This window comes from Rana temporaria, chromosome 7 (genome assembly GCF_905171775.1).
Source record: "Rana temporaria chromosome 7, aRanTem1.1, whole genome shotgun sequence".
NCBI classification, from domain to species: domain Eukaryota; kingdom Metazoa; phylum Chordata; class Amphibia; order Anura; family Ranidae; genus Rana; species Rana temporaria.
The window spans coordinates 126,911,541-126,923,900 of NC_053495.1; the positions used below are offsets into that span (position 1 = coordinate 126,911,541).

Sequence of the window (12,360 nt, forward strand, 5' to 3'; positions counted from 1 at the left end):
TAGAGAGACTGGGGTATACATAGAGGGGAACCGTGTGAGGTGATAGAGAGGCCCGGGGTACACCGAGAGGGGGGTGTCCTGTGAGGGGATAGAGGCCGGGTATAGTAGAGGGGGTGTCCGGAATAGAGGCCGGGTATAGTAGAGGGGTGTCCTGTGAGGGCATATAGAGGCCAGGTAAAGTAGAGGGGGTGTCCTGTGAGGGCATATAGAGGCCAGGTATAGTAGAGGGGGGTGTCCTGTGAGGGCATATAGAGGCCAGTTATAGTAGAGGGGGTGTCCTGTGAGGGCATATAGAGACCGGGCTACACTGAGAGGGGGGTGTCCTGTGAGGGCATATAGAGGCCAGGTAAAGTAGAGGGGGTGTCCTGTGAGGGCATATAGAGGCCAGTTATAGTAGAGGGGGTGTCTTGTGAGGGCATATAGAGGCCAGTTATAGTAGAGGGGGTGTCCTGTGAGGGCATATAGAGACCGGGCTACACTGAGAGGGGGTGTCCTGTGAGGGGATAGGGGCCGGGTATAGTAGAGGGGGTGTCCTGTGAGGGCATATAGAGACTGGGGTACACTAAGAGGGGGTGTCCTGTGAGGGGATAGGGGCCGGGTATAGTAGAGGGGTGTCCTGTGAGGGCATATAGAGGCTGGGGTACACTGAGGGGGTGTCCTGTGAGGGGATAGGGGCCGGGTATAGTAGAGGGGTGTCCTGTGAGGGCATATAGAGACCGGGGTACACTGAGAGGGGGTGTCCTGTGAGGATACAGACACAGTACACAGTTTAGGGTGAGGGAAGCCGGTCAGGCTGGGTGTAGGGTATTATAGGGGTGACAGCAGGACTCATGTGGTATTAATAGAGCTCTGAGAGGCCGGGTTCAGCCAAACAGGAGCAGGACGTTATCCTACAAACGCTGGAACCCTATTAAAAAGTGAATAGCACAGACATAGGCTTGTGCGCACCATGTCTCAAGTCCAGGAGTTGCTCAGCCGGGAGCTGAAGGTTCTGATAAGAGGCCAGGACTGCAAAGAGAGGTAATAAAAAAAAAAAATATATATATATATATATATATATATAACACACGTGTATGAATTTATGCACCAGGTGTGCTGCCAACAAAAAATGCCTCTAATGTTGCATATGTATGTGCGTTTATGGGCGTATGTAATGGCGTATTTAGAAGCACATGAGCATAATCTCATTCTTTTGGCTGGAGTATTTGTTTTCTGCCTCTAGAATACATTTTACACACATATACATGCGTTTATGGACATCAATTGTGCTAAATGATCCTCTCTGAATGCACAGACAACCATAAACACTTTACTGATCATTGGGCAAATAAAGCCCCTTTCACACATGCGGACCGTTGAGATCCACCTGTCAGTTTTATGGAGATTTTTAAGTACCAAAGTTTGGCGCCATTCCATTAATGATCGCAATTTTAAAGCGTGACATGTTGGGTATCTATTTACTCGGCGTAACATCATCTTTCACATTATACAAAAAAAATTGGGCTAACTTTACTGTTTTATTTTTTAATTCATGAAACTTTTGAAAAATTATTGCGCAAATACCGTGCGAGGAAAAAAATGACCGCCATTTTATTCCCTATGGTGTCTGCTAAAAAAATATATATAATGTTTGGGGGTTCTGATTAATTTTCTAGCAAAAAAAATGTGATTTTTACATGAAGGAGACAAGTGCCAAAATAGGCCCGGTGGACAAGTGGTTAAATGTCCTTATTTCTTCTGAGAAATCCTCACTTCCTGTTCTTCTGTCTGTAACTCCACACAATAATGCAAGGCTTTCTCCCTGGTGTGGAGTGTCGTGCTCACCCCCTCCCTTGGACTACAGGAGAGTCAGGACGCTCTCTACGTTGCAGATAGAGAAGGGAGCTGTGTGTTAGTGGGAGTCCTGACTCTCCTGTAGTCCAAGGGAGGGGGCGAGCACGACACTCCACACCAGGGAGAAAGCCTCGCATTACTGTGTGGAGTTACAGACAGAAGAACAGGAAGTGAGGATTTCTCAGTAGAAATAAGGACATTTAAAAGCAAAATCGAAGGATGAGGTAAGTGAAGGAGGACTAAAGTAAGTCGCCCCAGTGTGAACCGGCTCTAAAGGAAGCTATTTAGGAAAACAAAATTGTACCTTTACAACCCCTTTAAACCCAAAAACCAAAAAAGTAATGTATTGCAGCTTTCCAGTTTTTATATGTGGTAGCTGCATTTGTTTTCTTATGTTATTCATTTTCGCCTTGTGATCTGGCCAGTAAGTTATTTTTCAACTTTTTTTTTAACAGACCAATCTGTCCAGCAAAAGTTGCAGTTGGTTGTTGTGATTGGTTAAAAAATGTTGGCTGGAGTTCAGCATTAAAGTACTACTAATTTCAAAAATAAAAATGTATTAAATTGCAGCTTAGCTAATTTTATGCCCCATGCACACGAGACGCTGTAAAAACGCGTGTTCAGAGGTAGTTGGACACTTTTTGTCAACTGCCCCTGAACACATTCAATGTTATCCTATGTGTCCATGCACACAGACTTATTTATTGCCGTTTTTAGGCAGCAGCGTTTAACCTCGTTTTTCCAGAAGCAAAAAAATTGGTTCAGACGCAAAACCTTTCCACGTTTCAGACGCTAAACGCGGTAACAGCGTTTTTTGCCGCGATTTCGTTTATAGGCGTTTTTAAAGGTGACCTATTTTTTTTTTTTTTTTTTTTTTTTTTTTACATTAGAAATCTCAAATGATGGCAAATGATGAAAAACCATTAAAATATAAAAAAGAATAATTGCTTGCATTGCATTGTGGACACTCCACAACTTGTGGCCAGGGGACACTCCACAACTTGTGGCCAGGTGACACTCCACAGCTTGTGGCCAGGTGACACTCCACAACTTGTGGCCAGGGGACACTCCACAACTTGTGGCCAGGGGACACTCCACAACTTGTGGCCAGGTGACACTCCACAGCTTGTGGCCAGGTGACACTCCACAACTTGTGGCCAGGGGACACTCCACAACTTGTGGCCAGGGGACACTCCACAACTTGTGGCCAGGTGACACTCCACAGCTTGTGGCCAGGTGACACTCCACAGCTTGTGGCCAGGTGACGTGGACAATCCGCAGCTTGTGGCAGGTGACGTGGCGAGTGGACAATCCGCAGCTTGTGGCAGGTGATGTGGCGAGTGACACGCTAAATACAAGTACACTGCTGGTGTCTCAGCTGCTACTCACTCTGGTCTCAGAAAATGGCTGAAATGGTTAAATAATACAGTTTTTTTTGAGCTTTGGGAGGGTCTTATGATGTTTCTTAACTAAACGCCTAAAAACGCAAACGTGGTAGAACGCAGCGAAATCGCGGCAAAACGGGCGTTTCTAAACCGTGTGCATGGGGCCTTAGATGTGGAGGCTGCATTTGTGTTTTATTTTTATTTTTTTGGGGATTGTTTTCCTTTATTTTCACTTGGTGATCCAGTACCTTAACAGACCAGGCTGTCTAAGCAAAGTTAGCAGTAAAGTAAGAGGGTTGAGACAAACCACTTAACATTGACAGTAAGATTGCACCGATACTAAGCATTTACGCAAGTATCGGTACTCGTGCAAATGCTCCGATGCTTGATCTGATACCTGTTGTATCTGACCAGGCATCCTCAGTGTAGCAGGGGGGACCGGGCAGCCTCACAGCCCCCCCCCGTATAGCCTTTCAATAAAGCAGCTTCTCCCCCTCTCCCTCCCGTGGCTGTCAGCGGCTTTATTAATGGGCTATAGGGGGGGATCAGTGCTTTTTAACCCCCACTAATGCCCCGATTACCCCCTTACCCCCGACTGTCTCCTGTGTCCTCCCTCTCTCTGGTGTCCTTCTCCCTCTGAGTCCCCCCCTCAGATCTGTCAGGTTGGAGAGTGGAGGAAGGAGCTGGTAGATCTGTAATTTACCGGTTCCTTTCTTTTCTGACTGCACAGAGTCACTGACTGTCCATTCATAACTGAGCATAGTAAACTGTGTTTACAATGTTTGTTTATGAATGGAGGGGAGCCTCTGTCTTCTATCCATTCATCTTCAGTGCAGCTAAGGCTGCAGAGAAACTGACTGGGGAATCTGTGTCCTTGGTCCCTTTCCCTGTCTCAAAGAAGATGGCAGGGTCTGTTTAGACACCTGATATCTTGGCAAAACCCCCTCAACAGGGCTGATAAATAAATAAATAAAAAAAATTAGAGAGAATAATAAGTAAATGTTAAATTGTAAAAAACAAGCTAAAAAAATAACACTAACAAACCTATGTATGTGTTCTATCATAATTATGCTGATCTATACTGATAACACACCATCTTTCTGCGATCAGTTGCCTCCTCTCTCCACTGCTGACAGTTCCAGCGGGTGGTGCCGAGCGCTGCCGCTGACATCAGCTGGAGAGGAGAGACAGACCTGAGGAGTCACATCATCGCTGGAAAATGCTGTGTTATCAGTACAGATAAGCATATTTATGATCTAACAGACACAGGGGAACGTATTGTTCTAATACAGAGTGGATGGGAGCTTTTAAACCCAAAAACCAAAAAATTAATGCTTTGTTTCACTAAATGTACAGCATTGCTGCAGAGTGATGTGAATTTTCTTAACGTGATGCCGCTTGATGTCTTCCAGGCAACAAAGGATTCGGGTCTGCATAGAGGTGCACGTAGCTACCACACCTGTCCATAAAAAGGTGTGTATACTTTTATCTGTGATCTGATGTTTACTTGATGAAGGCTGATGATATTTGCTCGGGGGGAAAAAAACTGATTTTTTATTTTAATAGCACTGAGCTTGTATGTCTGGTACAATTGTCTCATTAGTATAACATCTCAACAGTCATCATGCAATTGCTTTAATGTAGGAAGGTATGAGTGCATTTTATGTGATGGTGGCACTGTAACTGCAGTGCCTTTAAAGCGGGGGTTCCGCGGGTTATCAATTTTTTATTTTTTTTTTTTTATTCTTCTTGCGCTCTTACCTTTAGCACCCCTCCACCAGTGTGTCCCACTCCTTGAGCCGCCGTAATCTGTCTTCTCGAGGAAACAATATTTTATAAAAACGAGCGATGTACGTTTCCATTTTAACTGAGGGCACTGTGAAGCCCACAGGGTAGTCTTCCGGGATACAGTGAATGCTGACCTCCCAGCATTCACCGCTCTATCCCGCGCATGTGCAGTGTTGACGGCGAGCATCAACACTACACGCTTGCTGAGTCACGTGACCCGCGGGATTAGAGCACAGCGCGTCTCCTGGGAGCACTCACTCCCAGGAGACATAGCATAGCGCTGGTCGGGGGAAAAGGACCATACACGCCCACTCCCCGCGGGGAATGTTGATTGACAGGACACAAACGGCAGCAATACAAAGGTAAGAATGGCGATTAAAAACAAACAGTGGATTATTGCTTGTCTATGGCTAGTAGTTGACTTCAGCCAAAGTGAAAATTTAGAGTGAACCTCCGCTTTAAAGAGGCTTCAGGGGATGGGTGGAGGAAGCCTGCAGCAGAAAAGAATAAGGTATTACATCTTCTTCTCCACCTCTAGACTTAAGGAGTGTTTAAAGGGGTTGTAAAGGTACAATTTTTGTATTTATTTTTTCCTAAATGGCTTCCTTTACCTAAGTGCAGTCCTCCTTCACTTACCTCATCCTTCGATTTCGCTTTTAAATGTCCTTATTTCCTCTGAGAAATCCTCACTTCCTGTTCTTCTGTCTGTCTAACTCCACACAGTCATGCAAGGTTTTCTCCCTGGTGTGGAGTGTCGCCCCCTCCCTTGGACTACAGGAGAGTCAGGACGCCCACTAACACAAAGCTTTTTTATCTGCAACGTAGAGAGCGTCCTGACTCTCTTGTAGTCCAGGGAAATTTTTTTTACCTTTTACAACCCCTTTAAGCTTTGTTTTTCTTGCAAAGACACTTGTTTCACTACCTACTAAGATTTAAGTTTTTGCCTCCCGTTTTAGTCCTTCTCTAAATAATGTATTCTTTTCCTGCAGGATCTTGTTGTTCGGATGACAGATGATACAGATCTTTTCTTTTTGTATACTCTTGTCATTTCTGAAGATGATTTCCAAAGCCTGAAGTTACAGCAGAGTCTGCTGGTAGACTACACAGCATTTCCTCAAAAGTTTATTGATTTACTGCATCAGTGTGTTAATGAGGAGAACAAAGATGCACCTAGGTAAGGAATTAGGTGACGTGTCCATTGCAAATTGCATGAGGTACTGCTGAAGTCTTTCTTGGTACTTTAAACCAATACATTTTGATTGCTTTTTCCCAAAAAGAATGAAAACATTGTGAAGGTGGTGTTATGATTATACAGAGCTATAGAATTCCACAGGCTTTTGTACCAAACAGGGTAATGTAGCTAGAGACAGCACCTGATAAAAATTGTGACTAATGAATCTGGTGTCAGAAGTCTACAAAAAGAGTGCAGCAGGAAAAGGGGGTGGTTGGAAGGAAAGGAATAAATAGGTAAGTGACAACTTAAAAAATGGGGATTTTTTTTTTTTTTTTTATCACGAGTGGTCACCAGGACAAAGAAAGGGTTGCACCTCATTCATACTGTCACTCCTAGGTTCGGCTTTTCTAAATGCAGGAGAAGCCACCTGGAAAGTGTAAACAACGTTTGTCCCCCAGGTTTTTTTTTTTTTTTTTTGGTGCAGTTTGATTTACCCTTTTACTGACGTGTTTTTTATTTTTTTCTATTAAAATAATAAACATGTTATACTTGTCTGCTCTGTGCCGTAGTTTTGCACAGAGCCACCCCCGATCCTCTTCTTGGGTCTTCCGCAAGGCACTCCTGGCTTCTGCTGTGTCTGAGCCAATGAGTTTGGAGAGAGCCTTTGCTCTCGGGCACATCACTGGATCGAGATTGGGCGTAGGTAAGTATTAGCGGGGAGCTGGTGGGGCAACATACTGAAGGTTTTTTTCCTTCATGCATAGAATGTGTGAATGTAAAAAACCTTCAGCCTTTTAGAACCCCTTTAAAGCCCCTATAGGTCATCACTAGAGTTATCCGTGAATAGCCCTAGAATTCTTCCTCTCACTCTGTGTGGGGCGATATTTAAAGTGTATTGCAAACAACCTTTTTCTTCGTGAGTGTGCCTACATTCATGTCTGCATATGTAGGGCATGTGCAACATTTTTTTGGGGGAGGTATTCTTACAGCTTGGGTGTAACTAAGATTTTTTTTGTCACATTTTTCACTAAAACTTTTTATTGCGTAGGGACAAAAGTCCCCCATGTGATGTAATATGTGGTTCTTTTTTAATGAGACATCAGAAGTCTACAAGACCCATAATGTCTCACCAGCCTTTCATTTAAGTTAATGGAGCGCAGATAACTCAGTTTTAGGGGGTCACAGTAGGTTTTCTGGGGGCTGTCTTCTAAATGTAGCGACAGTGGTGTGATGGCTTAATATTTATCTTATTCGGTTCCAGGAGCGGCTGCACCCATTGCTGTTAGTCATATGCTTTCCCTGCTGAATGAAGTGAAAAACCCAGTTGTAGAGGCAATGGATCTCTAAATAATATTAGATATTAATCCTAAAGGTGTTTAATGAGCTTGTGTGGTGCAAAACCCTTTTCTGTGCACTGCGTTGGGCAATATGTTTTTTTTTTGTTTGTTAAAATCAAAGTTTAATGAGCATAAGTTTATGGAAGTCGGATGTTTTTCTGATTTATACATCTAATATACACCTAGTTAAATAGAAAGTGCTCATCCAGCGAGCAATCGGTCATTGAGACCTGAATGTTTCATGTACTTGAGACCTAATTCTATTACAAGACTTGGGGATACTTGTAAAATCTAAAAAGTAACATATGATATATATTTGCAGGTTCCTTCTACAATTCTCTTATACAGGCTCGGTTTTGGGAAGTTCACCTGCACAGCTAGACGTGGTTGAGACAAATTCATTTAAGCACCTGACGCACCTTTCACTACGCTTCCAGCCAGCAAATGATGTAGAAGTAAAAACATACCTAGCAACATGCTTAAGATGTATTAAGGTAGTTCTCTGAACTCCTCATAATAGCGAGACATTGCAATTCTATTCTTTGCATTTTCTCCTAAAATCTTCTTCTTGTGCAGGAGGAAAAATGTGTATTACAGCAAGCATTGAAGAAAACAGAGGAAGATCTGAACCGGCAGCTAGTCTGTGCTCAGCAGGTGGTTATTTTACTGAAAGGGATCATGTGTTAAATAAAAAAAAAAACAGGTGGTACAAATAAATATTTGGGATTAGTGTATGTGAAGGTTGCAGAACCCTGGAAGGATGCTCATACAACACTGCTAGAATAAAACAAAACGGTCAAGTAATCAGTGGGCTTCTTAACCACTTAAGCCCCGGACCATTTTGTTTCATTTTTTTTTTTTCGTGACTGCGACATTACAGCGGACACTTGACACATTTTTGGGACCAATGTCATTTTTACAGCGATCAGTGCTACAAAAATGCACTTTTTACTGTGAAAAATGACACTGGCAGTGAATGGGTTAATTGAGCGCTTCTTACTGTAGGGGGGATGGGCTGTGTGTGACAAGACAGTGATCACCGCTTCCGAATTACAGGAAGCTGTGATCACTGTCATTGTCACTAGGCAGAGTGGGGAGATGCTTGTTTACATCAGCATCTCTCCGTTCTTCCTCATCATGAGACGACCGCGGCTATCGGGACCTGCAGTCGGGCTTGCGGCGGGCGCGCACGTCCACAATGCCGCTGTCTTAAAGGGGATGTACAGGTACATCCTTTTGCCCAGGAGTGCCATTCTGTCGTCTTATAAGTGCGTGCGGCGGTTGGAAAGTGGTTAAAGAACAACTGCAGGCGTTTTTTTTTTTTTTTAATTATTCACACAAGTTGTAAGCATCATGAATTGATACCTGATTAACACGCATCATCTGTCTCCTCCCCCATTTTTGTTTCTCTGCCACTGAATGCTGATAATGATGGTTGGAGGAGTATAGCAGAGCTCCTGCATGATTTCCTATTACTGTGCTAGGCTTTACTTCTCCCATAGGGAAATAAAGTTCCCAGGATTCCCCTGGCCAATACGTCTGATCAGGCAGATTATTTTTGCATAACAAAGTCTTGATTGACAGCTGGGGTGTGTAATATGAAAAACAGACTTGGCCCTATCAGTTATGTGACGTTCCCAGTGTTGGGCAGGTTGTTGTGTGCAGGGAAGAGTTAGGCAGGGAATGGGCATGCTGTTCCACCGACAAGACATAACTCATACAGTATCTACCGTACACCCCTAAATTGCCACCAACACACAGTTATGGAAGGCTCTTATTTCCAAGCTCTCTGCTCCCTAAGATGACAAACATTAGATAAGTCTGTAGTAATGTACAATTTCTACACCTTTGGTAGACCATGCACAATCCTTGTATTGTTTTTGGAAACTCATAGAAGAACTCTTAGTTTGGAAAGATGTTGGTCTACTGTATAAGGGTTTTGCTGTTGAAACGCATATTCTTCTGTATTTACTGTAAGCACATTACATTTTTCTTTTGTATTTTATGCAGGCTTTGTCTGATAAAATCAGGGAACTGGAAAAATTAAAAAGTGACTCCTCTCTCAAGGTTTCTGAACTACACAGCCAGCATACAACAGAGATTGCAAGTGAAAAAGAAAAGGCCCATCAGGTAAAACAAAAGCAAGTCCCATATGACCGATTCTGTGTGTGTGTTTCAGCCGGATACACCAGACATATGCCAGATCCTCTCACGTTTCCTTAACACTCATTGAGATCCTTGTTGGTTTTTACCCTACAATTGCTTTTATCTACCAGGACCCAGAACTCCTTCTATTAATATGCCCTTCGTGCCTTAAACCCTTGTGTGGGGAAGGAGTACCCTAAGTAATTCTAGCCTTATTGCCTCCAGGCACACCAGCTAGATCTTAAAGCCCTGAGAATTGGCGTCTATAAGTCAATAGCACAGAGCTGCAAGCAATGCCTATGAAATCACATCCCTTCAATGCTCCTCTCTGCACCCTTGCTATGGAAGTCACTACATTAAAGCCCAGTCCTGTCATGCTCTCAGAAGTAGCCCCTTCTCCCATTCTGAGTTTGGATTCCTCATCTTCAGACACAACTTTTTTTTTTTTCTCTCATATACTGAAGGGAAGGGGAATTCTTTAACCTTCGGATGATTTGCCGCCTATTGCTCCTTTTTATTCTCCATTCTCAACTTTTTGCTGGAAAAGAGGGACTAGCTGCTAATGTTATCTGTCCAGTGGAGTGTTGCGTGAGCACAGTCTTTCCACTGCTGCGCCTGCTTGCAATGCACCTCATGAAATTTTAATCTTCAAACTGTTACTGCTGCCCGCCTACAGTGACTTTGGTCCCTTGCAGCAATCCAAGTCTCACCTGTCACCAGATGCCTGGGTTTCAGAAGACCAAAACATTTCCACCTCAACGAGAACATTATTCTGCCGCAAAACATGGCATAAAGAATATTGAAAGCTGAAGACGGCAGATATACATGTTAAACTTATGAAGGGAGATTTGTTTCTGCTCTGTATCATCTGAATCTGTTCACTTCATTCTTTTGTGTGTGTGTGTGTGTGTGTGTGCGCGCATGCCAGGTTTACACACCTTAACTATAGGTGTATAGAAATGGGCATTTTTTTTTTGTGTTGCCGTATATAAATGTAGATGTATACAAGTAAGCCATAGGTACATTTATTTATTTTTGGTTATTCTTTCAGGCATATACTCAGCTACTTCAACAGTATGAACAACAAAGGAGAGAGTTTGATTGCTCGCTTCAGAAGAGCACACAGCAGATGCAGAGCCGAGTGAGTGAGTTGGAACTATCCAACAAGGAACTTCTTGAAAGGAGATACAAAGCAGAATCCACTGTCCGAGAGCTTCGTTCAAAGGTCCAAGGACTGGAAGAGGTAACAAGTGCAGACTTTAAAATCTATTTAAGAAAACTGATTTTTGTTCTCTGCATATAACCCTCCTTCTGAAGTATAGAAATCAGGTGATATACTATATCTTTCCTTTATTACTAAAAGCGTTTGTTTTTGTTTTCTTTGGAAAGATTACTTTTTACTCTTCTGTGACAGATTGCTTCAAGTACAGGCAATAAGGGGAAATCCTCCCAGGAGATCAGACAACTGTAAACTACTACTAAATCTCAGTCTTCTTTCTATGTACTAATACATCAACAATAAAAAAGAAAAATTCCCAGCATGGTTCCAAAATCAAAGGATTGACCGATCGGATCCATTTGAAACTAGCTTATATGCTAAGATAAATGGTACCTGAGCCTCGCAAGGTTTTGCCTGTAATAGGACCTCCCGGCGCTGGACCCTGCTTGGTGGAATTGTGGACACCACAGAGCTAAGGCATTCCTGCAGGGTGTGGGAATGGACCCTAAAACATGAAAAGGGTACCCAGTCCTTTAAGGTCCTCAAGTAACAGGAACCCACCGTGATGGGTGGGTAACCACTTGATGGGTAATTTAGGCTGAGAGTGGCTGACATGCAACGCTTCCAGGGGACAGCTGTGGGATACCGAGCAGGCTCTGAAAACCTTTCGCTTTCAGCAGTTCATTTTGTCTTAAAGCGGAGTTCCACCCTATTTTTCAACTTATCAGCATTAGTTTTAACACTGCCCCTTTAAATACATTTGGGATGTCTTTTTTTTTTTTTTTTTTTTTTAAAAACTCACGTTTTTATCCCGGAGTGTCTTATTCCCCCCGCCGCGGCGGAATGGCCCCCCCCGCCGCATCCAGCGCTGCTATGCCTCCTGGGATATGTGTGTCATCAATCCCAGGAGGCTGGCCTAAACATCGCAGCCGTGGATGAACATCTCGGGGGGGCGGGAGGGAGGGAGGGCAGTGCCGCCCATAGAGGTGGTGTCCTTCCTCTTCTCCCTCTCTAACTCCTCCCCCGTCCTAGCAAGGCCCCCCCCCCCCCCCCCCCCCCCCCCCCCCCCCCCCCCGCCGTCTGTCTCCGGTGCACGGAGATACAGATCATCAGACAGACAGAGCGGATCTCACTCTGTCTGATAGATCTGTATGTGAGAGCACCGAGCGTAGTACAGCCCTGCCTCCCTGTACATAGAAACATCGCTCTGCACTGTGTGTTACAATTCTAGTGCAGGGAGGCGGGGCTGTACTTCAGTGTACTCACATACAGATCTACACAGACCGAGATGTGCTCTGTATGCCTGATCATCTTTACCTCCCCCACTCTGCACTGGGCACTAATTGTCACCGCACTGATGGGCACTAATTGTCACCGCACTGATGGGCACTAATTGTCACCGCACTAATTGTCACCGCACTGATGGGCACTAATTGTCACCGCACTAATTGTCACCGCACTGATGGGCACTAATTGTCA

The 12,360-nt window shown here is 44.0% G+C and overlaps 1 protein-coding gene across 1 annotated transcript in view; it reads left to right on the top strand.

Moving 5' to 3' along the window:
• Positions 1-684: 684 nt before the first annotated feature.
• SASS6 (SAS-6 centriolar assembly protein) overlaps positions 685-12,360 on the top strand; it is a 30,216-nt gene continuing 18,540 nt past the window's right edge. The window contains exons 1-7 of the mRNA XM_040359945.1: positions 685-1,020; positions 4,631-4,691; positions 5,996-6,180; positions 7,840-8,011; positions 8,094-8,171; positions 9,528-9,647; positions 10,714-10,905. Coding sequence (XP_040215879.1) covers positions 950-1,020; positions 4,631-4,691; positions 5,996-6,180; positions 7,840-8,011; positions 8,094-8,171; positions 9,528-9,647; positions 10,714-10,905 — 879 coding nt within the window. The 5' untranslated portion in view covers positions 685-949. The remainder of the gene's footprint in view (positions 1,021-4,630; positions 4,692-5,995; positions 6,181-7,839; positions 8,012-8,093; positions 8,172-9,527; positions 9,648-10,713; positions 10,906-12,360) is intronic.